At 33.9% G+C, this 24847-nt stretch overlaps 2 protein-coding genes across 8 annotated transcripts; both read left to right on the top strand.

The window, feature by feature from the left end:
* Positions 1–439: 439 nt before the first annotated feature.
* Positions 440–7319, top strand: st6galnac4 (ST6 (alpha-N-acetyl-neuraminyl-2,3-beta-galactosyl-1,3)-N-acetylgalactosaminide alpha-2,6-sialyltransferase 4). Of its 2 annotated transcripts, none has more exons than XM_051878643.1 (6): positions 440–515; positions 858–929; positions 1026–1166; positions 1263–1672; positions 1758–1865; positions 4600–7319. In XM_051878643.1, exons 2-6 carry the CDS (start codon positions 918–920, stop codon positions 4784–4786), a joined length of 858 nt encoding a protein of 285 aa, XP_051734603.1. In that variant the 5' UTR covers positions 440–515; positions 858–917; the 3' UTR covers positions 4787–7319. The 2 variants fall into 2 exon arrangements, with proteins under 2 accessions (XP_051734603.1, XP_051734602.1); XM_051878642.1 differs by having other exon boundaries at positions 450–600.
* A 1708-nt stretch (positions 7320–9027) lies between these two features.
* st6galnac6 (ST6 (alpha-N-acetyl-neuraminyl-2,3-beta-galactosyl-1,3)-N-acetylgalactosaminide alpha-2,6-sialyltransferase 6) lies at positions 9028–24835 on the top strand. 6 transcript variants are annotated; one of them, XR_007927266.1, is made up of 9 exons: positions 9028–9163; positions 9245–9326; positions 9757–9812; positions 17145–17342; positions 19827–20236; positions 20808–20915; positions 21019–21130; positions 21229–21448; positions 21554–24835. XR_007927266.1 is itself a non-coding variant. In XM_051878278.1 (7 exons), exons 3-7 carry the CDS (start codon positions 9795–9797, stop codon positions 21738–21740), a joined length of 921 nt encoding a protein of 306 aa, XP_051734238.1. In that variant the 5' UTR covers positions 9028–9163; positions 9245–9326; positions 9757–9794; the 3' UTR covers positions 21741–24835. The 6 variants fall into 6 exon arrangements, 2 of the variants coding, with proteins under 2 accessions (XP_051734238.1, XP_051734239.1); XR_007927265.1 differs by having other exon boundaries at positions 21226–21448; XR_007927264.1 differs by having other exon boundaries at positions 21019–21448.
* The last annotated feature ends 12 nt before the right edge of the window (positions 24836–24847 follow it).

The following is a 24847-nucleotide window of genomic DNA, read 5'->3' as shown; positions in this document are numbered from 1 at the left end:
AAAGTATGAAGAACTTGGTCGACAGTCATAAAAAGTGGCAATAACACAAAATAACAAGGCGGTATTTTATTAATTTTAAAAATGCCCGTAGTAATATAGTATTTTTGCAGTTATCATGAAAAAAAGGGGTATGATTATGATAAACTGATAACGGTGATTTTTTTTTATCTAAAATTTGAGATAGTTGTTTCATATTTCAAGATAAATTTTAAAAATGTAAAGTTATTTAAACGTATTAATGTCTCGTTTCTATTCTCGTTAAAAAAGTTTATATATATATATATATATATATATATATATATATATATATCTTTCAAATAAAATGTATTCAAATTTTTTCCCATTTTTTCCAAGTTAAGTTATCTACGCTTTTATTTATTTATTTTTTGTTATTAATTCCTCCATATATAATATATTATTATTATTATTCCTCCAGCGTCACACTCAGAAGCGGAACTAAAGTTACAGCAGCGTTTCCCTGTCGGAACGTAAATATCAGCGTGCCAAGGAAAAATGTGAGAAGGCTAATCTTACAGCTAATTATGTGGTTATCTATTGATTTTCACACTCTCCATATATTGATTACCGATTACATTTAAGGTAAATAAAATCATTATATAAAGGGCTGTATGTGATTATTGATGTGTTTATTGTCGTTCCGCTGTGATATAAGTTTCTCATGGTGTCAGCAAGTTTCTTACAGTAATAAACTGTTATTGATCAAATCAAGTTATTACAGTACTGAGCATATATATATATATATATATATATATATAGTATGTGCTAGTGTTTTTATTTGCACACTGTCATTGAATGATTGATTGAATTAGAGTACTTTTTCTTCCATATTTTCTCAGGAAAATGAGTGTTTCCTCCCCAGTTGAGCACCTGGGTTGGAGCTTCAGCCTCAATAGGACATGAAATCCCTGGTATTGCTTTCATATCCCATAGTATGACTGGGAAATGTGTCAGAAAATAGTGTATTATCGACTCTGAATGACTCTCTCATGTCCTTCATCCCTCAGAATATTCATTGGATCTGCCTCCTCCTCCTCTCTGTGTGTCTGTTGCTATGGTACAATCATATGATCAGGACTGGACTTGCCAGGAAAACAGGCCTCCGTGGTTACGTAAGGGTTCATCCCAAGACTCGCTCAAGTTTGTATGTAAGTTGCATTCCACCTTTGAACCGATATACAATTCAGTTTTAAACTGTACACACTTACTTTTGTTCATATAATGTATTTTTATTTACACTTCAGTTGCTGGACTTCCGCTGCGGCCGCTGTGCCGTGGTGTCCAGTTCCGGGCAGATGCTGGGCGGTGGACGGGGTCACGAGATCGACCAGCAGGACTGTGTGATCCGGATGAACGCTGCGCCCACTGTGGGATACGGGGCTGATGTGGGGAACAGGACCAGCCTGCGTGTCGTCTCCCACACCAGCGTGCCACACCTGCTACGCCAGCAGGGATACTTCTTCGGACCAGAGGCGGGAACTAGATACGTCGTTTGGGGCCCTGAGAAAAACATGAGGCAGGATGGAAAGGGGAAAATCTTCAATGCACTAGTGATGCTGGCCAAGAAGTATCCACATACACACATTTACACCGTCACCAGAGAAAAGGTTCAGTACTGTGACAGTGTGTTTCAAAACGAAACAGGCAAAAACAGGTCATTTTTTTCTCTAGCATATCATGTAAAAAAATTAATTGGATTTTCAGATTATAAAATGACATGATTTCTTTGTGTCTGTCAGGATGAAATCCGGGGCTTTTCTCAGTACCGGGTTTTTTACGATGATTTTGGCTCTGGAGCTGTGTGACAGTGTTCTGGTTTACGGAATGATTGACGGCTCTTACTGCAGGTGAGTTCTTGTGGGTTTCATTGTAGGGAAATAAAAATAAAAGACCAACAGGTAGGGTCATTTCATTCAATATATATATATATATATAGAGAGAGAGAGAGAGAGAGAGAGAGAATTGCATCTCACCTGTACAGAAACCAATTTTACAGAATTGCTGCACTGTAGAATTTTTAAACTTGTTTACAGTTTTTTTATACTTGTGCATTTAAAGTTCAATATATTATGTAATCGATAGGTTCATAGTGAATATAAATTATGAAGTATTATATATATATATATATATATATATATATATATATACATATATATATATATATATACACACTATCGGTCAAAAGTTTGGAATTGGTAAGATTTTTAATGTTTTTAAAAGAAGTTTCGTCTGCTCACCAAGACTGCATTTATTTAATTAAAAATACAGTAAAAACAGTAATATTGTGAAATATTATTACAATTTAAAAGAACTGTTTTCTGTTTGAATATATTTTATAATGTAATTTATTCCTGTGATCAAAGCTGAATTTTCAGCATCATTACTCCAGTCTTCAGTGTCACATGATCCTTCAGAAATCATTCTAATATGCTGATTTGCTGCTCAAGAAACATTTCTAATTACTATCAATGTTGAAAACAGTTGTGTACTTTTTTTTCAGGATTCCTTGATGAATAGAAAGTTCAAAAGAACAGCATTTATCTGAAATACAAAGCTTTTGCAACATTATACACTACCGTTCAAAAGTTTGAGGGGTTTTTATTTTTATTTTTTTGAAAAGAAATTAAAGAAATTAATATTTTTATTCAGCAAGGATGCATTAAATCGATCAAAAGTGACAGTAAAGACATTTATAATGTTACAAAAGATTATATTTCAAATAAATGCTGTTCTTTTGAACTTCCTATTCATCAAAGAATCCTGAAAAAAAAATATTGTACACAAATATTTTGTACAATTTTACACAATAAATGTTTCTTGAGCAGCAGATCAGCATATTAGAATGATTTCTGAAGGATCATGTGACACTGAAGACTGGAGTAATGATGCTGAAAATTCAGCTTTGATCACAGGAATAAATTACTTTATAAAATATATTCAAACAGAAAACAGTTCTTTTAAATTGTAATAATATTTCACAATATTACTGTTTTTACTGTATTTTTAATTAAATAAATGCAGTCTTGGTGAGCAGACGAAACTTCTTTTAAAAACATAAAAAATCTTACCAATTCCAAACTTTTGACCGGTAGTGTATATATATATATATATATATATATATATTATATATACTGTATATATTTAGACAGATTTTTTTTTAATTATTGTAATAGCAATAATTATTTATAGCTCAATATACTATGTAATTGATAGATTCATAGTGAATATTAATTGAATTATGAAGTATATATATATATCATTATAAAATATATAAAAAAGTATAATAAACAATTTACAGAATTAATGTACTGTTGAATTTTTTTTAAATGTTTACACTTCTGTATTTATGTATTTGTATATGTTTTTATAGTCCAATATATTATGTGACAGATTCATATTTTGACATGATTATTAACTTAATCAAGTACTGTAATGTATATTTGTGTGTGTGTGTGTGTGTGTGTGTGTATATAGTACTGTATATAAGTAGGCACAACTATATAAAATTAATAAATTAATATAATAAACAATAAAAATTAAATTAATATAATGAGTCATGTTAATAAGGATCGGCTTTGCATCAGGAATAAATTACATGAATTATGAAGTATATATAATTATATATATATATATATAATTATAAAGTATATAAAAAGTATAATAAACAATTTACAGGATTAATGTACTGTACAATTCTTTTTAAATGTTTACACTTCTGTATTTATACAATATATTATGTGACAGATTCATATTTTGACGTGATTATTGATTTAATTAAGTATTGTGTGTGTGTATATATATATATATATATATATATATATATATATAATTAATAAATTAATATATAAACAGTAAAAATTAATATAATGAGCTATGTTAATAAGCTTTAGCTTTTAGCTTTGCATCTGGAATAAATTACATGTTAAAATAAATTCACAATGAAAATGGTTTTGTTAAATTGTAATAATATTTAACAATCTTACTGATTTTACTGTATTTTCGATCAAATAAATGCAGCCTTAATGAGCATAAAGGCCCGTTCACACCAAGAATGATAACTCTATATTCACATTCACACCAGCGGACGATATCATTCTGTTTATTGTAAGTGCTGCAGTTTTGTCGTCTCTCTTTAAATGCTCGAGCTCTTTAAAGCAGGATGGATTCTGATTGGCTGTCAATGTTTTTTATTGTTAATCAGCCAGAAAAAAACGTTCTGAAAGAGATCCCAATGATATCGTTCCTCTGTGTTGTTGTCGTTACAGTTGTGGTGTGTGGACTCTGCTATTCTTATATATTTAGAATGATTTTAAGAACTATTTATTTATCGTTATCATTATAATTATCGTCCTTGGTGTGAACTTCTTCCAAAAACACATTGTAATTATTCCAAACTTTTGGCTGCTAGCGTATTTATGTATATTTTTTCCACAAACTTCCAATTCAGCATCCCGTGGGCTTGAATAGGACCATGTCAACAAAATATCTAAGCTTTCCTGCATTCTTGCAGGCCTTTTTTATTATATTTCTCATCATAATGCACTGCAGTCCACTAAGTTCTCTGCTTTGGCTTGATTACAGTCTCGCTAACCACTCGTCCGTGCCGTACCACTACTACGAGCCGTCCCGTCTGGATGAGTGCCGGATGTACCGCGTTCATGAACATGCGAAGAGGGGCGGCCATCGCTTCATCACAGAGAAAGTCATTTACAGCCGCTGGGCCTCTCAGGGGAAACTACGGTTTGTTTACCCACCCTGGTCACCATAGTAACATCAGGAACCAAGTCTGGTTTTGTGTAAAGGTGTAGGTCGGTCTTCAGCAAACATTTCTCTTCGCAATGTAAATACTCGTATCAAAAAACACTGTGGTGCTTTTAGTGTGTAAATCAGTTTGGCTTTTAAATCATGCTGCTTTTATTTTTGTTTTATGTAGTTTTATTTTATTCCTTCAGTGTTAAGCTTCATTTTGCATAGTATTCATAATGAGCCTTTTGTATTTCAGTAATGTTTATATTATTGAGACTGAGAGTGTCACAGATGTGAATGTCAGTTTGTCTTTTGTATGTTAGTCTGATCTTTGGTAAACTGAACTAGCTAAACTCATCTGTGTGAGAGGATCTGAATTCATAGTGTGAATTCAGGATCAGGAATATTCATGATGGCAGACAAATGACCTTTACTTCACAGTTCACATAATACCTCTTTCTATCAAATGTAAATAATCGAATTATTTCTACATTGCGTTGATCATACATGCAGAATCATGAATGAATCTATGCATTGATCTGCTTTAACAAGACTACTACTGTAGACTACTGAAGCTCATTTAACAGTAGTCAGGATGACTAATAGTCATTTATAAATTTATTTTAAGTATTATTAAGTTATCTATTTATTAGTAAGAATCTTGCACAACACTGACACCAATGTTTTTATTATAAACACTGTGATTTCTTAATATTTCATTTCAATTCAACCAAATTTCAGAAACTTCCCTGGTTTAAATTTTTTATGTTTTTCATATTTGTTCTGAAGAAAGAGTGATGAAAGCAAAAATATTAATTGCCATGCCATTAAATGACAGTTTTGCAGCCAAATTACAGGGGGTAAAATGATTTTAGAGTGATGGCAGCATCATGATTTTATTTTTACACATAGATTGGAATTATTAGTGAAATGTCTTTAGCAAAATTTGTTGCATTTTATGCCATTTTTGACAGTTCAAAAATGTTTGTATGCGTTTAACTCGGAATTGCGAGTTATAAAGTCAGAATTGTGAGATATAAAGTCGGAATTGCAAGTTATAAAGTCGGAATTGCGAGTTATAAAGTCGGAATTGCGAGATATAAAGTCGGAATTGCGAGTTATAAAGTCGGAATTGCGAGATATAAAGTCGGAATTGCGAGTTATAAAGTCGGAATTGCGAGTTATAAAGTCGGAATTGCGTGATATAAAGTCAGAATTGCGAGTTATAAAGTCAGAATTGCGTGTTATAAAGTAGGAATTGTGTGTTATAAAGTCGGAATTGCGAGTTATAAAGTCTGAATTGTGATATAAAGTCGAATTGTGTGATATAAAGTCAGAATTGCGTGTTATAAAGTCAGAATTGCGTGTTATAAAGTAGGAATTGTGTGTTATAAAGTCGGAATTGCGAGTTATAAAGTCTGAATTGTGATATAAAGTCGAATTGTGTGATATAAAGTCAGAATTGCGTGTTATAAAGTAGGAATTGTGTGTTATAAAGTCGGAATTGTGAGATATAAAGTCAGAATTGAGCTCGTTCTAAACTTGCAATTCTGAGAAAAAACGTCAGTCTTTTTTCCCTCACAATTGGATGTTATAACACGCAATTGCGAATTTATACCTCACAATTCTAACTTTATAACTTGCAATTCTGACTTTATATTGCAATTCTGAGAAGAAAAGTCAGAACTGTGAGATAAAAAGTTGCAATTACCTTTTTTATTTTTTATTTCAAGGCGAAAACAAGCTTCCATAGGTTTAGGGGTAGGGTTAGTGTAAGGCAATAGAATATACAGTTTGTACAGTATAAAAACCATTATGCCTATGGAGTGTCCCCATAAACCACATATACGTGTGTGTGTGTGTGTGTGTGTGTGTGTTCATAGGGAATGTGCTTGTTCAGCCACTAAAATGTTGATTTTTCCTGAACATCAGCTGTTATGGCGGCTGTATGTACAGGTAGGTTCATCTCTGTGTGCATAAATACTGTCTGCAAGTCATTTCAACTATTTTATCATTTGCCACGATCACAACACTAACCCAATTGTGTTTATCTCAATTTTTATTTTCTGTAAAGCTGAAAGAAAAGGTTACCATGTTTTTATGATTATATAAGTTTATTTTTGTATTTAGTCAAAGTTGAAAGTTGCAAAATGTTACTGCGGATCCATATGGTACTATTTTCAGTATTCCAGTACTGCATGCGTATGTTCTCTGAAGACTGTCCTTAGTGCTTGTCTTATCAATGTTTATCTATTTCATGTATTAACCACAGAGAATATAACTGTATGATTTGTAAATTATTATATAACAAGGTCATATTATGAATTAATATCATAAAATGATATTGAGTTTACTGTGTATTTTTTTTTACGTTGTCATTTTTTTCTACTACATTACTCTTTTTAAATTTAAGAGATTCTTGCACACAGGAGTTTCAGCTATTTATATGTGATTCAGCTGAAGTCATTCTGTGATGAATCAGGCTAAAGTTTAGGTTTGTCTTGATATATATCTGACATTTACATTTGCAGTTATTAAACTATTCAGTATTGTGATCTAATGTGTATCTGGTTTGTATTGCCTTATATATTTTAATTGATCAAGACATTAATAGTAATAGTATAATAATATATAAAAATATTAATAATAAATGAATGTATTATATCTATAATATTATAGATGCACCGATATATCGGCCAATAATCGGTATCAGATGATAAAAGCAAATTTTCACACTATCGATAGTTTAAAAACAGCCAATAGGGCCGATATATCCTGTCAATCAAAAGAGGGCAGTAAAATGCACTGAATTTGTGCTTTGTGTAAAGAAAATGCTAAGAAACCAGTTTGATGTTCAATATTAATAGTAGTTATATGAATTAATAACATTCAGAAAGTTACAAAATATTAATTTAATCTTCAGAATGTAGTTAACTTGTGTTAATATTAATTTGAGTAATGTGTTTGTTTATGAAATGGAGAGAATAAAGTTTTTATTTTCATTTTTTTTAAAATATAATGATTAATTATAATGAAATAATCATTAATTTAAAAGAAGCTATAAAAGGCAGAGCCCCCAAACTATCAGTATCGGCAGATATCACTATGAATAATCAGTATCTTTGGAGAAATTCAGTATCGGTGCATCAATATATACATTCTAATAATGGGTTATTGATGAATATGTTTTTTAAAAGTGTAAAAAAACATAATGGAGATATAATTCATTTTTTTTATTAAGTGTTAACAATAAGATTATGTTGTTTTTATAATCAGTTAAAACTGCTTTTGTCATTTTTTACAAGTTGGACAAAATTTGTCACCAAAAAAATCATTCAGTTTAACTAAAATATCGGTTTTACTGAATGACGCTTTTGGTTATACCGAATGACGATATTTTCAAACAATGCTAACAGGCTGATATCTAGGTAGCTAGCTAGTTAGCTTGCTATCTAGCTAGCAAAAGGACAATCAAATATTTTATATTTAGTACAAGTTTTTAAAATATTACAACATTTTCCATGTTTTATAGCGGTTGTACCGAATGACCTGATGTTTCGGGACATGCGTATGAGCAAGTGAAAACATGAATTTTTCAAATAGTTAAAAGAGAGTTAGTTACTTTGCTTCATGACCATGTGGTCCTTTGCAGGTGTCTGAATGATGTCACATGATATTGACCGCATGACTTGATCCAAAATGGCCCCTTTATATTGGTTACTCCGAATGACATCAATTAAATTCATTTTTCCGGACATTCTTTCTCATAACAAAGCAACGACTTCTACACATAATTTTAATACAATTTTGCACTGTTGATATATGATGCTATAAAATCATGCCAGAATAAAAAATATATACATTTTAAGATATTTTAATCACAAATAAAATGGCTGTATTGGCCTTTGGACGTTTAAACCGAATGACCTTTTGACACTTCGAAATCTTTAAAATACCTTTATATGTAGCAAAATATAATTAAAACATTTTGGATTTAATAAAAGAGATCTAGTTGTACTACCTTACATACTTTGGATGTCATATCTTTGTTTTTTATTATTATTAAGGCCTCTGGACATGGTCATTGACCCTAATATAAATAGAATAATATTTTTAACATAAAATGGAAATACACGGTAGAAAACGGATTTACAGTAAGTGGTCATGCATCACGCTTCTGTTTCAGTCTACGGTATCACACAAGCGAGCGTATGGGAGCATTTTTATTGGTCGATTTGGTGCTGACGTTATGAGCGTTCTGGCTCGTAGCGTCTTCGGGTGTGCGGCGCATGCGCACATGCTCCTTCAGCGGAGATGATCCTGAGCAAGCGGTAGGAATGATGATGATGGTGATGCTGCGCGGATACAACAACATCCAGAATAAAACCCTGACGCATCGGTAAGAATCGCGTTCAAACATCATCGTTGATTCTCTATAAGCGCACAGGTGTGACGAGCCGTGAATCGGTTTATTCTGCAGATCAGACGCTTTATCCTGATGATCAAACCAGATTACATGGGCTCGTGCGCACCAGCGGCGGAAACACACGGCTTTCATCAATGTATGAACATCATCTTGATAATAATACTGTAATTTTGTACTGTTTATTTCTGGTAAAAGAGGCCCTTGGAGGTATGACAGATTTTAAAATATTTTTGCATAATGCTGTTCAATGCTTATCTTATACCATTATAGTCTTATCCATATTTAAATGAACAGGTCAGGTTCCTAAAGGATAATGTAATTTAATGTGTGTGTGTGTCTCCTGTCAGATTAAATCATCATGGCTTGTGTCTTTCTCTGGCCATGTGGTTTGTATTATGGAAAATGGGTTATGAAAATATCTGCATCAGCAGTGCATGTTATTTCTGTACATAATTTTGAATTGAATTGGTATATTGTTTACACACAGGCTTGGTGGTGTGCATGTCACGGCACAGAAAACTGATTTTTCTGATTTCACGTTTCTCTCTCTCTCTCTCTCTCTCTAGGCATGATAACTGAAACCTAATAGAAGGGAAGCAGGAGAATGAGGCTTGTAGATAAAGTGAGTAGAAAAACCCTTAAAAGTTTGTATTTCAGAGATGTAATGATTTTAGTGAGGGGAAGGGCATATTGATTATTGCATTGTCAAGAAAAAATGAGTTTTCTCTTCCAAACAATTTGATAAAGATTTAAATCATGAGGAAAGATATAACAAAAAAGCAGAAAAGTGTTGATCTTGGAAAATCTCTAGGTGCCTTGAAGTTTACATAAGCATATATACAGTAAAATCACACACACATGCTGTGTACTTAAGTGTAGAGTATACCACATCCTGTAAAGATGATGTGCGTTGAATCATTTTTGAATGTGAACATGAGTTCTGGGGACAGGACAGGAAATAAATGTCTAGCAAGGTAGAAATCTGATAAAATGTACAATACAAAATGTGTGTATTGCTAAAGCCATTGACACAAACAGGAAATGTATTGATGCAAGTAAATAAGGTGATAGACACAAGTAACATAGCAATCGATGCACGCAGGTAATATGTTAACGCAAGTACACTGTAAAAAAGAATGGTTGGTTTAACTTAAAAAAAGTAAGTTAAATTGCCTTAAAATTTTGAGTTCATTGGAATTAAAAATTTGAGTTAATACAATGAAGGTGATCAACAGAAACTCAAAATATTATGTTATCTGAACCACATTAAGTTGATTTGACATAAGAAAAAAGGTTTTGATAACAAATCATGAAAATACAGTGTAGAAGTAAATGAAGAGATAATGTGCGTCAAAAGTGAATACAAAAACAGGGGCCCTTAGAGCTCTCTGGTGTAGTTTCTCTTTTGGAGAGAAAGAGAGCATACAAGCAAGCAGCAAGTGGAAGCCAGTTCCACATCCCATCAAATGAGACACCTGAATTTCTTACAGAGAATGTATACTGAGTAGAGAAGAGGGTAAACTTTAAAATGCAATAGATTATTTGCACATGACATCATTGCTGTGGCGCGAAATGCGGCTGGAGAGCAGGAAGTGATTTTTCTATATAGGAATCGCTATCTGTTGCCTATGTTTTGCTTTGTTTATGGTCGCTTAAATCCATCAAACCAACGTATCATTTACGTAACTTTTATCGTTTTTTAACTTTAAAAGTTGTTGCCTTTAATAGCGTTTTGCGTCTGCTGATACTGAAATTAATCGGAGTGTCTATTTACACTAAGTGCAAATAGCGTCCCTTGTTGGCAAACGCTATTTACATTAGCTCCGCCCACTAATGTCTGGTTGGGCCACTCAAGTTTTACAAAAGACGCGCGGAACGTCTTCAGTGGGGCTCGCAGACCTGGCTTTTAGCGTGATCGACGCAGGTTTGAATCCCATAAAAATTAAAATAATGTTCTAAAAGTGGAAATAAACTGCTAAGTGTTTATTGGTTAGGGTTTGGGGAAGGTGTGGGGACGGTTTTTATTCTCCCAATAAGGCAGCATCCATTTAATAATTTTAATAAATATAATCATTTACACTCTATGATATTATTGCATCCTGTTAATGTACAAAAATGATGAGGTGCAAATAGTATCTGCAGATATAAAGTATCTTTACTCTTATTGCAAAGAACTGATACTTTTACATGGTGTAAATAGCATATCGCTAAGAAAATGCTGCTATTGTCACTTAGTGTAAATAGAATATATTGCTATTTTCACTTAATGTAAATAGCATCTACAGCTATTTGCACTTAGTGTACATAGCATCTATCGCTAAGAAAATGTTCTATTTTTACTTAGTGTAAATAGCATCTAATTGCTATTTACACTTAGTGCAAATAGCCGCTGCCGAAATTAATATGGATACTGCTTTTGACTTGGTTAAATATTCACATTCTTCATTTCTTCATTCTTTCGTTTGCAGGGAAGAGAAGCTATTTTATCCCATTGCATGATCATTTGGTGTTTTCACTTCAGTTTTGTAGAATTCCATTCACAATGTTAATCTGGTTACCGTGGAAACAGTGTCATGCGCTGCTGCTTCAGCCGTCATATGGTATGAAATGTCCACAAAAACAATGTGTTCAACAAGCTGACAGAAGTCGAGGGTGTAAGGGAAGGGTGTAAATGTAACAGTAGTTTTAATGTCTTTTTAAATATTCACTTTCCCATATGGCCACGGAGGAGAATTGGTGGGTCACATTGAGCAGACAGACACGATACACTGTATTTTTTGTATTTATTTCAACATTTAACTGATGCAATTAGGAGATCCAAGGTCGGATGATTAAATTGATTTTTATTGCTTGTCAAAATATAATCAGAAAATAAATGATAAACATATTCATTTGGAATGATAAAAATGTAAATTTAATAAATGAAAATGATCATGACAGAATAATACAAACAGTTATCAATCAACTTCCAATATCTCTGAAATATTGAAGTCCAAAATACAAGTATTATCGAAGATCTTAACCCAATCTAAATATAATCTTAATCAAAAATCTAAGTATAATCTATAAGTCTGAGTGAAATGATCTTGCCTATGAAGAATAAAGTTTGACGAGATCTCGTCAGTGCAAAGAGCAAGAAATTGAGTCACGACTGAGAAGAGACTAAGACATACAGGAAATTGGGACCTTTTTATACCTTAAAGCTAGACATCAGCGAGTTCCTCTTTTGGGCACCAGTAAACCACTATTAAAGAGCTATTAAAGCGAATCAAAAATAATACAATTGAGTCACAGCATTTTGCAGGTCCAAAGTACAGTCTGACCGTAGTACTAGACATGAGAAATAACGTATCGGTTCCCCTTTTCTTGGAAATCAGATACATCTGTGAAAACAAAGACCTGTTAAAATGTACTCTTTGGCCCATGCACGTCTACTTCTGCAGACACGGCCTTTTAAAAATATATGTACTTTATCACCCTTGTATTTACATAAGCCAATGGAAACTTTCAGACACTGTGTGCATATGCGACTGCAGCAGACTTACAAAAACAGTGTATATTTGCCATAAAATCATAAAACGATAAATGATTACAATATAACTGATTAAATGATTGATTATAATCAAGAAAAACATCTGCATTTTAAATCTTCACTCAAAAATATATGATTTCTATAAAAATATAATTAAGAAGTTAAAGCTGCAATATGTAAAATTTTTGCGGTAAAATATCCAAAAACCACTAGGCCAGTGTTATATATTTTGTTCAGTTGAGTACTTACAATATCCCAAATGTTTCCAACTATTTGTAAATCGTAAGAAAATTGCAATTTTAACCAAGGCTCCGGGACGTGTGAGGAGTCGCCTGTCAATTGCGTCATACCCGTGTTACCCTCGGTTTCCATTTTTATTTTGTAGAAACATGGAAACAATAAAGACACTTTAATATATTACATGTTTTAATAGACAAGGGAACAACTGTTTGGTTACATTTATAGACAGAAAACTAATTGTTATATAGCTCAACACGTTTAGTCTTATTGTTTAAATCTAATTTTTTTTTGCGAGTACCATGCCTCAGAGAAAAACACTATTTTGTAGCTAACATAGCATAATCAGATGCAGCTTTATTTTTAGTAACAGTAATAGAGCATTTTCTCCATCATACAGAATCTCCATCATTTATCAGGACAAGCCATCCAGCATTTATTAATATGATATTCTAATATCGATCTAGCTTACTGCAGTGTGCAACAAGTGTCTCATAACAGCCGCCGAGCGAACGCTCAGAGTAACGTTATAACATCATTTTCAACACACTCATATGTATCTAATATGATAAACAGAGCCGCTTTACCCCAAGAGGCGAAACTCTGATGCTTTTGGGGTAACAGCCACTAGGTGGCGCTTCGGTAGCGCGGCAGCCATTTTGGGGTGAAAATGCTAACTGGACAACAGAATCCATCACGTCTTACGCACCCAAAATCAGCGAATCTCACAGGCAAATCAAGAAATGCAATAGAAAATTTCTCAAATTCAGTAAATTTTATGACACCTACAGTAAATGTTGTATTGTCTTAGCCTATATGTTTTATGTTATCAGTTTTGGAACCCAACCATTACACATCTGAGGTAACGTAGTTATCCTACTTTATTGAGTATTTCCATTTTATGCAACTTTACATATTTACTATTAATAGTAAATTAATAATTAATAAAGTTAAGATCATCATGTTTGTAGCGTGATCCAGGGGATTAAAACGTACAATATATATTTCAGACCTAGTGGAGTAGGCTAATAGTAATAGTAAATTACTCCACTAGGTCTGAAATATATATTGTACGTTTTAATAATTTTATAGAACATGATGCATTGCTGTCTGTTATCCCATAATTCCCACATTTGGACACAGTGGCTGTGTTTTTTTGTTTACATAGTCTTGCTTTAACGGACATTAATATAAGATAACACTACAAAAAGAGATTACTGTCAAGCTGTTATATATTTATTGTCCAACATTCCCAATTTTTCTGATGCATCCTGACTGGGTTTCTAGAGAACAAAGGTTTTGTGAAAAAAAGTGGAAGACAAACACAAAGTCTGTAAAATAAACTGTTAAAAGGATTTGATGATCACTAGTGATTGTATGTTATTCTGTGTTGTGATAATTCAGGTTGGATTTCAGCTTTAATGTCCGTTTTTTTTAACAAAGCAGCTGATATTGCCATAGAAGCTAGTGGACTGCCGAGTCACTTTCATCCCCAAAATGGCGGAAGCGTAGGGCTGCTGCTGGGCGCTGGTGTTGCGTTCTATTGAGTTTCACTTCTTGTCAGTATAAGTTCTTTGCTCATACTCATGACCAGAAGAAGTGGAAGCGGCGACTGAGGCATAATAAAAGTTCTGTGTGTTGCGTTCGTCTCTCATCAACAATCGCTCCAGCGGCCTCGTTCAGCTCCCACAACACTCGGTCTTGCTCTGCTTCATACTACAGTAACGTTAATAATCGCATCCATGAACATGATTTCTTCCCAAGTCCTATCCCGATTTATTTCCACCGGCTGTGAGGTGAAGACCACATGTCCCAAGATTCCGCGCTCAAAATTAGCGTCATCAAGCTACGCCTTTGTTTTGAATAGGCGCCCCCTAGCGGATGGAAAAACTACATAGTGCACCTTTAAAACATAAACATTAATCTTCTCTTCACCCTCATCATTCAACATATGACAACCAAAATCAAACCCATAGAAGCTCGTGAACATTTTTGAAGTGGCTGCGTGCAAGTTATACTCATTCACAAGCCGAGTGAGAGTCATACTCGCAAATGCAATGTTAATTATTAAACCAAACAAAATACAAAACTTTCAAAAACACTTAGAGAATATGAGAATATTTGAGTAAATGGCAGTGGGTTCAGTCAGTGACACCTCCTCAACCTGCTTCCCTTAGTGTTTTTTTTACACATAGAAAAAGTGAAAATTGTATTAAACCATCCAGTTTTTTCCCTGAACGATGATGTGAGTTCCTATTGCAATTCTCGATTCAGCATGAATGACCTACAGTGGCGACATTTTTCACAATCATGACAACAAAATACTGCCCTGAACTCATTAGCAGAAAGGCAGCGCGATGTAAACAAACAAGACTAGAACTGAACATGACGTTACGGCAGCTTCACATTCTCTATATCTACCGTCTCGATGGCAGGAAAGTCTTTCAATTCAGTAGAAAAATCGCTCCTCTTCATAACATAAGGAGGATCACGTCCAACATTTGTGGTGATTTTTTGTTTATATCTATCTTTTGTGTGTCTAAACCTCTACAATACAGAACCATGTTATTGCTAGTGTTGGGTGTAACGCGTTACTAAGTAACGCATTACTGTAATCAAAGTCCCTTTAAGACAAATCATTTCACTCAGCGGCCATCTTTGAAACGCCTCTCGGGCATGCAAGTGTAGCTCCTATCTCTTTGAATGGGGAAACATCAAATTCTCTAAAGCTGTTTGCCAAGCTTTCGATTAAATTTAATATTTGAAATCACCAATGAAATCTAACAACAGCTGTCTCATAAATTTTGTTTCTGAACGCTTGAATCATGACAAAAAAAGGCATTTTTTCAGGCTAGATCAAGCTAATGCGCATGCACAGTCCTAACTGTATTAGGAAGCGCGCGTCTGACTGTTTCTATAGGAACCGGAGCTTCTAACGGCCACTGCAGTGATGCGATGACTTTACCAATCTGCGATTGGCTCTTATTTAAAAGGTGGGACTTATTCCGCCATATAGCGCGTTGCACATTCTCCCATTCAAAAGAATACCAGTGACACGTCTTGTTATTTTAAATTACTTATCCACTGAAAAAGTAAAGTAAGGGATTACTGTTCATTTTTAGGTAATTTAATAACAGTTACTTATAATGTAATTGCATTACAAACTGTAAATTAGTTCAACAGTTCTGTTTAAATCAATATTGAATTTAAAATCTAAATTTGTCGTCGCTGTCTCTTTAAAATCGTTAGCTGTAGTGCAGGTTGCGCGTGAGTTCGCAACTTCGCACCAGTTGGCTGTGTAGTCGCTGTATGAAGATGTCGGCAGAAGCGAGTGGGTGTTTTGCAGAATGGAAATAATCCAATTACTTCACTTTTGACACAGGTAGGCAAGAACATTACGGTAAAATGTAAGCTATGTCCTAGGGAAAAAAAAACTGTGCGCGCTCTCTGATAGCCGCCTCTCGCGAGTGTCAGATTTTCACGGTTTATTACACATAAACGTTCAAATACACACACAGTTATGTCAAAATGCCCGTCTTGCCATATATTTGCGTTGGTTATGTGAATGTGAACAGCACGTGTAACAGCATATTGTCTCCGTCCATTAGGTTTAGGGGGTACGGTAGTGATCAGACTAGACCCTGAGATAATATAAACAAGAAGAGAATATTATAAGCCTACCCGACTCCTCCTGAATCTATAAAAGTAAACCTTTTACAGGAATTGAGTTACAGAGGAAGTGGCCCGTGACCAAGATAGTGCCACCTTTATTTATATAGCACTTTTTACAATGCAGATTGTGTCAAAGCAGCTTTACAGTGATAACTGGTATATAATTTTGGCTGCACAGCAGCTCTAAAGAAAATGGTGTCAATGCAGGCGGATGCAAAGCACTGTTGAATATCAAATGTCAAGTGTCCCCAACTAAGCAAGCCGAAGGCGACAGCAGCAAGGAACCCAAACTCCAACAGGTGGCAAACAGGTGTTAAAATGGAGAGAAAAAAAAACCTTGGGAGAAACCAGGCTGTGTGGTGATGCCCCACAGCATGTAGTTTTCAGCAATTAGTAATCATTATAAAACATCTAGTGCTATAGTTGAAGTTCAAGGAACTTTACATGTATTATATAAACCTATGGAGAAGTCTATAATAATGTCGAGTTTGTATGTGTCTGTGTTTTACTCAGCAATGGCAGCAGGGGCAGCGGATGGTGATTTACGGGACGGTCTTCCTCATCACGACCCTCCTCATCCTCTACAGCTCGAACAGCTCAGCTGATCTTTACAGCTCCTTTAAAGTCAGTGAGTTTCATCACAAGGTCAAAAACACCAACCTCAAGAAATGGGCTGGGAAGGAGGGATACCTTCCTGTTTACGGCAACAAGGTGTGAAATTCCTGTTTATATGGCATACATTTTTATATATATATATATATATATATATATATGTATATATAAATGGGTGTAGCTAGAATTTTCACTCAGAAATTGCTAGAAAATTTTGGCAAACAATTACAAAGAAACAGCAAGTTACATTGTATTTATGAAGTAGAATAACTGAAAATCATAAACCTTTAAAAAACTTAAATCTTCAAATGCCAAAATATGCTGCGAAAATATAAGAAAATACATTTCTAATCTTAAAATAGATTTTGGGTGAATGCAAAATGTAAATAAAAATATTTTGGACAATATATAAACATATATAAATATATTTATCTATATTAGCATTTGCATATATTTTTTGCTGGATGGAATTTTTGTAGCATTCTTGTATATTTTCTAATCTTAAAATACATTTGGGTGAATGCAAAATATATATATTTTTAAAAATATGTATTTTAGACAATATAAATATATTTACATTGATAAAATATATATATATATATATATATATAAAAACGGCCAAAAATATGTGAGTAAATATAAGCAAGTAAACTAATTAAAACATTTTATATAAATATATTTTAACATCTATATTAGCATTTTTGTGTATTTTTAAATATTAAATATAATAAATAAATAAATTAATTAAAATATTTTTTGTTGGATGGAATTTTTGTAGCATTTTTGTATATATCTTAAGATACAGTTTGGATAAATGAAAAATGTAATTTTTTTCAGATATTTTAGACAATATAAATATATTTACATCGAAAATGTATAAAAATATATGAGGGAATATACATTTTTATATAAATATTTGACCATCTATATTACCATTTTTTATATTTTCTAATGTTAAAATACAAATGAAAAAAAAAAAAAAAAATTATATATACAGTATCTCACAGAAGTGAGTACACCCCTCACATTTTTGTAAATATTATATCTTTTCAAGTGACAACACTGAAGAAATGACACTTTGCTACAATGTAAAGTAGTGAGTGTACAGCTTGTGTAACAGTGTAAATTTGCTGTCCCCTCAAAATAACTCAACACACAGCCATTAATGTCTAAACCGCTGGACACAAAAGTGAGTACACCCCTAAGTGAAAATGTCCAAATTGGGCCCAATTAGCCATTTTCTCTCCCCAGTGTCATGTGACTTGTTAGTGTTGTAAGGTCTCAGGTGTGACTGGGGAGCAGGTGTGTTAAATTTGGTGTTATTGCTCTCACTCTCTCATACTGGTCACTGGAAGTTCAACATGGCACCTCATGGCAAAGAACTCTCTGAGGATCTGAAAAAAAGAATTGTTGCTCTACATAAAGATGGCGTAGGCTATAAGAAGATTGCCAAGACCTGAAACTGAGCTGCAGCACGGTGGCCAAGACCATACAGCGGTTTAACAGGACAGGTTCCACTCAGAACAGGCCTCGCCATGGTCTACCAAAGAAGTTGAGTGCTCAGCGTCATATCCAGAGGTTGTGTTTGGGAAATAGACGTATGAGTGCTGCCAGCATTGCTGCAGAGGTTGAAGGGGTGGGGGGGTCAGCCTGTCAGTGCTCAGACCATACGCCGCACACTGCATCAAATTGGTCTGCATGGCTGTCGTCCCAGAAGGAAGCCTCTTCTAAAGATGATGCACAAGAAAGCCCACAAACAGTTTGCTGAAGACAAGCAGACTAAGGACATGGATTACTGGAACCATGTCCTGTGGTCTGATGAGACCAAGATAAACTTGTTTGGTTCAGATGGTGTGGTAGCAACCAGGTGAGGAGTACAAAGACAAGTGTGTCTTGCCTACAGTCGAGCATGGTGGTGGGAGTGTCATGGTCTGGGGCTGCATGAGTGCTGCCGGCACTGGGGAGCTACAGTTCATTGAGGGAACCATGAATGCCAACATGTACTGTGACATACTGGAGCAGAGCATGATCCCCTCCCTTCATAGACTGGGCCGCAGGGCAGTATTCCAACATGATAACGACCCCAAACACACCTCCAAGACGACCACTGCATTGCTAAAGAATGTCTCCAGACCTAAACCCTATTGAGCATCTGTGGGGCATCCTCAAACGGAAGGTGGAGGAGCACAAGGTCTCTAACATCCACCAGCTCTGGGATGTCGTCATGGAGGAGTGGAAGAGGACTCCAGTGGCAACCTGTGAAGCTCTGGTGAACTCCATGCCCAAGAGGGTTAAGGCAGTGCTGGAAAATAATGGTGGCCACACAAAATATTGACACTTTGGGCCCAATTTGGACATTTTCACTTAGGGGTGTACTCACTTTTGTGTCCAGCGGTTTAGACATTAATGGCTGTGTGTTGAGTTATTTTGAGGGGACAGCAAATTTACACTGTTCTACAAGCTGTACACTCACTACTTTACATTGTAGCAAAGTGTCATTTCTTCAGTGTTGTCACTTGAAATGATATAATAAAAGTTGCCCATATAATAAGAGTTGCTCAGTGTGGTGAATTGTTGTTTCAGAGCATGAACCTGCACTGCCATCAGTGTGCATTAGTGACCAGCTCTAGTCACATGTTGGGGACTCACGCTGGAGATGAGATCGACCGCACGGAGTGCGTCATCCGCATGAATGACGCTCCGACCTCTGGGTATGCATCAGACGTGGGGAACCGGACCAGTGTGCGCGTCGTGGCTCATTCCAGCGTATTCCGGGTCATCCGCAAACCTGCGGAGTTCCTCAATCGCTCAGAAATCTCCGCCATCATATTCTGGGGCCCGTCGTCAAAGATCGGACATGACTCGAAGGGAACTCTGTACCGGCTGATCCAGAGAGTCAGTATGACCTACAGTAACCTGTCCTTCTTCATCATCTCGCCCAGCAAAATGCAGAAGTTTGACACGCTCTTTCAGAAAGAGACCGGCCGAGACAGGTGAACACCTTCAGATCCAGATGTGTACTGCACTTTTAACATGTTTTATTGTTTTAATGTAGCTGTTACAAAAATTATATAATATTAAATATATTTTTTTCCATATATATTGTTTTTGAAATGTATCACAATATTCATTTCACACCATTAAATGGGAAGGATTTTATTTTTACATTTTCTTGTTTTCATTATAATTTTAGTAATTTTGTTGTGTTTTTGTCATTTTTACTACTATTATTTTAATGTCTGTATAGTTTTAATTTTTAGTTTATTTAGTTTTGGTTATGATAGTACTTCATAAACTAAACTGAGAAATGTTGCCTGAAATAAAATCTTTTTTTTATATATATATTTTATTTTATTTCAGTTGTAATGTTTCAAGTAATGAATTTCTTTTTACAGTTTTAGTTTAAGTTAACTATAATAACCCTGCTGCATTACAACATGGTTCAAAAAAATATCTTGATTGTATAATATTAATTAAAATAATAATATCGCCCAACCCCAATTTGTTTTCTGTTGCATTAATTAAACATTTTTCAGTGATTGTTATCATTTCCTGTTTTCACAGAAAAAAGTCTCAGTCCTGGTTAAGCACGGGCTGGTTTACCATGGTGATTGCAATTGAGATGTGTGATAACATCAAGGTTTATGGGATGGTACCGCCAAACCATTGTGGGTAAGATGAAAGTTTCACTCTAGTGTTGAGTTGGGCAAGAGTAAATTTCATTGTATCACTGTGAAAAATATTTATTATTAAAAAAAACGTACTTTAATCTAAGTCGGAGGCGATATGTAGCGCGGTTGAACTTCAAGTGACCCGAGTTCGAGTCCCGGCCTGGGGGACCTTTCTCAATCCTGTCCCCCTCTCTCTCCCACTTCACTTCCTGTCAGGTCTCTATACTGTTGATTTTTAATGATAATTTGTGAACCTTTAAAGACAGCCCTACTCTGAGCTAACTTATTTTTAAAATAATTGTGTTTAACAGCAGAATCTGCGGTGAAAAACTACATTACCCATGATGCTGTACAGAAAATTCCACCAATCAGAGTTGTGAAAATCAAAATATCTCTGTAGCTCCACCCACTCCCACGAAGAACCGTGAATGATGTAATCGAGTTGGTCTCCCTACGCTCTCAAAGTTAAATCAAAGAAGTTTGCAATGTGATTCACCTCGTAGCTGATTGGCTTGCTTCATGGCTTATGAAAAAGTGGGCGGGCACTGTTGCTCTCTATAAAGGCAAAAACAATAAAAAATGTTAATCTAAGAATACTAAATCAATAAAATATATTTTCCTGAATTGTTTTTCCTATAGGAAACACCCTCAGCCCAAACGAATGCCCTATCACTATTACAAACCCAGAGGTCCAGACGAGTGTGTAACGTACCTGCAGCACGAGAGAGGGCGCTGGGGATCACACCATCGCTTCATCACTGAGAAACAGGTGTTTGCACACTGGGCCAAGCAGTACAACATCAGCTACGCCCACCCAACGTGGTGAACAACACGTGAGAAAACAATCCAGCACATCCAGCCTGGTGAGTTGGATCCAACATGGCGCCTTTTGTACCTCGGTGACCTTCTGATCCAAAATGGCTACCATTTCAAACACATTGCCTGCTCAGAAACATATCCAGTATGGCTGCTCTTTGATCTGGATTAGAAACTGAGCCAAAATTGAGGCCATTCAGGGATCCAGGAACATGGGTGGACAATCTTTGTTTTCTTTTGGAAAATGAACAGATTGAACTTTAATTGTCTTGAGCATGACATCTACCTATTACTGCCATAAAGTACACCTTCTCTTACACAGGTTTTCACCCATAATCCATAATTTCTCAGAGAATGGATGCCTTTTGGAATGAGAAATGCTTTGTATCAGTTGCCAAATGAAAGATTCAGTTACATCTTGTGGTACAATCAACACATTTGAATGTTGAATGTAAAAGTATCAGAGTATAGGAATGAGAATTGAAAGAACTTTACAAGATTGTTTTATTTTGTAAATAAGAACTATGTAAATTATTATTATTCCAAAACAAACAAAAAATATTTTTACAAGTTTATATGGTTTTAAAATGCCCTAAACAAAACAGTATTACCATAAACTATTAAAAAACACCTTTTAAACAACCAAGTAAAAGGTCCTTTTAAATCACATCGTTTTCAGATGAACGGCACATTTTGTGTATTTTTTTGGGAAGCTGTTGGAATGGAGTTGTTTATGCCTTTATATCTAAAAAAACGATATAGTAACGATAACGATTAAAACATCCACTACAAGAACATGTCTGGGTCATTTTTTGCCACATAATCAAAGAAAAACTAAGAAAATCTATGAATCCCGGGCCTACAGTATCTAGAAGCATTCATGTTTTGCATTATGACAATTTCAATACTGAAATGTGGAAATTGATTTCAATTGTACAGTATGTGTACATGATGTAAATTATACATCATTGTCATATTTTTTGTAAGTAATATATGCTGATTTAAAAACAAATTTAAAACATTGGTGTCCATATATTATGATTTTCATTACTGTATTACTATGCTGGAGTGTTAATATCAACTAAAACTATTAAAAATCATTTCCTATAATTGAAATAAAGCTGAAATAAAATAAAAGTATTAGATGAGAAATGTAGATTTAAAAAAATAAATAAATAAAATAAGTTGAAGTACTAAAATTATGAAAACTAAAATAAATTAAACCCAAATAATTTTTTAAAAATAAAATTGACAAAATCACATAAAATATTTAAAACAAAAAATTACTAAAACTAAATTAAACCCAAATATTTTTTAAGCTAAAATTGGCAAAAGCACATAAAATTATTAAATCTAACTATATATATATATATATATATATATATATATATATATATATACATCATTGTCATATTTGTTGCACTGAAAGTAATATATGCTGATTAAAAAATTTATTATTTTATTTATTTATTATGATTTTTATTATGCTGGAGTGTTAATATCAACTAAAACTATTAAAAAATCATTTCCATTAATTGAAATAAAGCTGAAAAAAAAAATAAAAGTATTAAAAGTATTAAATAAGATCTGTAGATTAAGAAATAAAATAAGTTGAAGTACTAAAATTACTAAAACTAAAATAAACTAAACCCAAATAATTTTTAAAATCAAATTGACAAAAGCACATTAAATTACAAATAAATAAATAAAATAAAAATAATACATTGTCATATTTGTTGCACTAAATGTAATATATGCCGATTAAAAAAAAAACAAAAAAACATTGGTGTCCATATATTATGACTTTCATTACTGTATTATTATGCTGGAGTGTTAATATCAACTAAAACTATTAAAAATTCCATTAATTGAAATAAAGCTGAAATAAAATAAAAGTATTAGATGAGAAATGTAGATTTAAAACTGAAAAAAAGTAAGTTAAAGTACTAAAATTACTAAAACTAAAATAATATTAAACTAAAATTATATTTAAAATGTAAAATATTTAAACTAAAATTAACAAAAGCACATAACATTAATAAAACAAAATCTTAAACTGAAAATATAAAAATAAAAGCTATATATATAGTATATAAATAATACTAAAATAACAATGTTGGGATTTTTCCGCAATGCAAATTACATAATTTTAATTTTAAATGCATCACAAAACATCTTACTGGACCTAATATTGGCTTTTCTTTTGATTGTGGGTGAAATATGACCTGGACATATCTCTGTGAAGTTCAACCAACAAGAAGAAAAATATATACAAATATTCATCAACACCAACAATCACAAACATACTGTGTTGCGTTTAAAGTGATGTCAGCGGTGTGTAGAGGCCTTTCGGTTTATGACGACCTTTTTAACAAGTAGTTCTGATGTTATTGATCAGTTGTACAGTTTGAATTTTCCTGGCTACAGCTGTTAGTGTAAAAACACACACGTTTAAATATCACGCCGAATCGCTTTATTTCTAAATGAGTATTTTCATATGACTGTTGTAAATGCTCTTCTCTCATTGGACGATGCCTTTTCTGGCACTGTGCATTGGAGAACTCAAGTTGTTGTTGGTAACAGGTAGTCCAGGTAACTTACGTGCTGCTTTGAATGTCTTGCCTTCGATTTGTACAAGACCCATAAATAACAGCTGATAAATAACAAAACCGCTCGGGTTCATACAGAATTCAGTTGATCTTGAAAATAATCAACAAGCATGAGAAGAACTCGTAGATTTGAATGACAAATTTCACTGTAAACATCCGAAACGTTAAATTTTTAAATTTAATTTTCAAGTCCTGCTCGAAATGATCTCAATTATCACCCTTAATGTTGAAACCTCATTGTTTCTTTCATTTCGTTCTTTAAAATGCCCAAGCACAAGAGCAGAGGGATTGTGGGTAATGGGGCATTGTATTAAGATGAACTGATCTGGACAGGGTTTCAGACTGAAATCAGTATGTACCATTATGATAATGATGATTATTACTCATGGTTGCAGTATTATGACAGTATATGAGCGGATTGTTTTGCTCATTGCTCATTATGAATGTTCTTTACATGCCTGTCTTGAAAAAATAAATGTATACGTTTAAAAACAGACTTATGAGTTTC

Source organism: Ctenopharyngodon idella, chromosome 21 (genome assembly GCF_019924925.1).
Source record: "Ctenopharyngodon idella isolate HZGC_01 chromosome 21, HZGC01, whole genome shotgun sequence".
Classification (NCBI taxonomy): Eukaryota; Metazoa; Chordata; class Actinopteri; order Cypriniformes; family Xenocyprididae; genus Ctenopharyngodon; species Ctenopharyngodon idella.
Note: the sequence above shows the minus strand (reverse complement) of the source record. Positions and strands in the feature narration are given on the sequence as shown.

Coding starts and splice junctions, on each gene's coding strand:
- st6galnac4 (XM_051878643.1), top strand. Junction 1,167..1,262: donor AGACTCGCTCAAGTTTGTAT/GTAAGTTGCATT, acceptor TTTACACTTCAG/TTGCTGGACTTCCGCTGCGG. Junction 1,866..4,599: donor ATTGACGGCTCTTACTGCAG/GTGAGTTCTTGT, acceptor GCTTGATTACAG/TCTCGCTAACCACTCGTCCG.
- st6galnac6 (XM_051878278.1), top strand. Junction 20,237..20,807: donor AAAGAGACCGGCCGAGACAG/GTGAACACCTTC, acceptor CTGTTTTCACAG/AAAAAAGTCTCAGTCCTGGT. Junction 20,916..21,553: donor GTACCGCCAAACCATTGTGG/GTAAGATGAAAG, acceptor TTTTTCCTATAG/GAAACACCCTCAGCCCAAAC.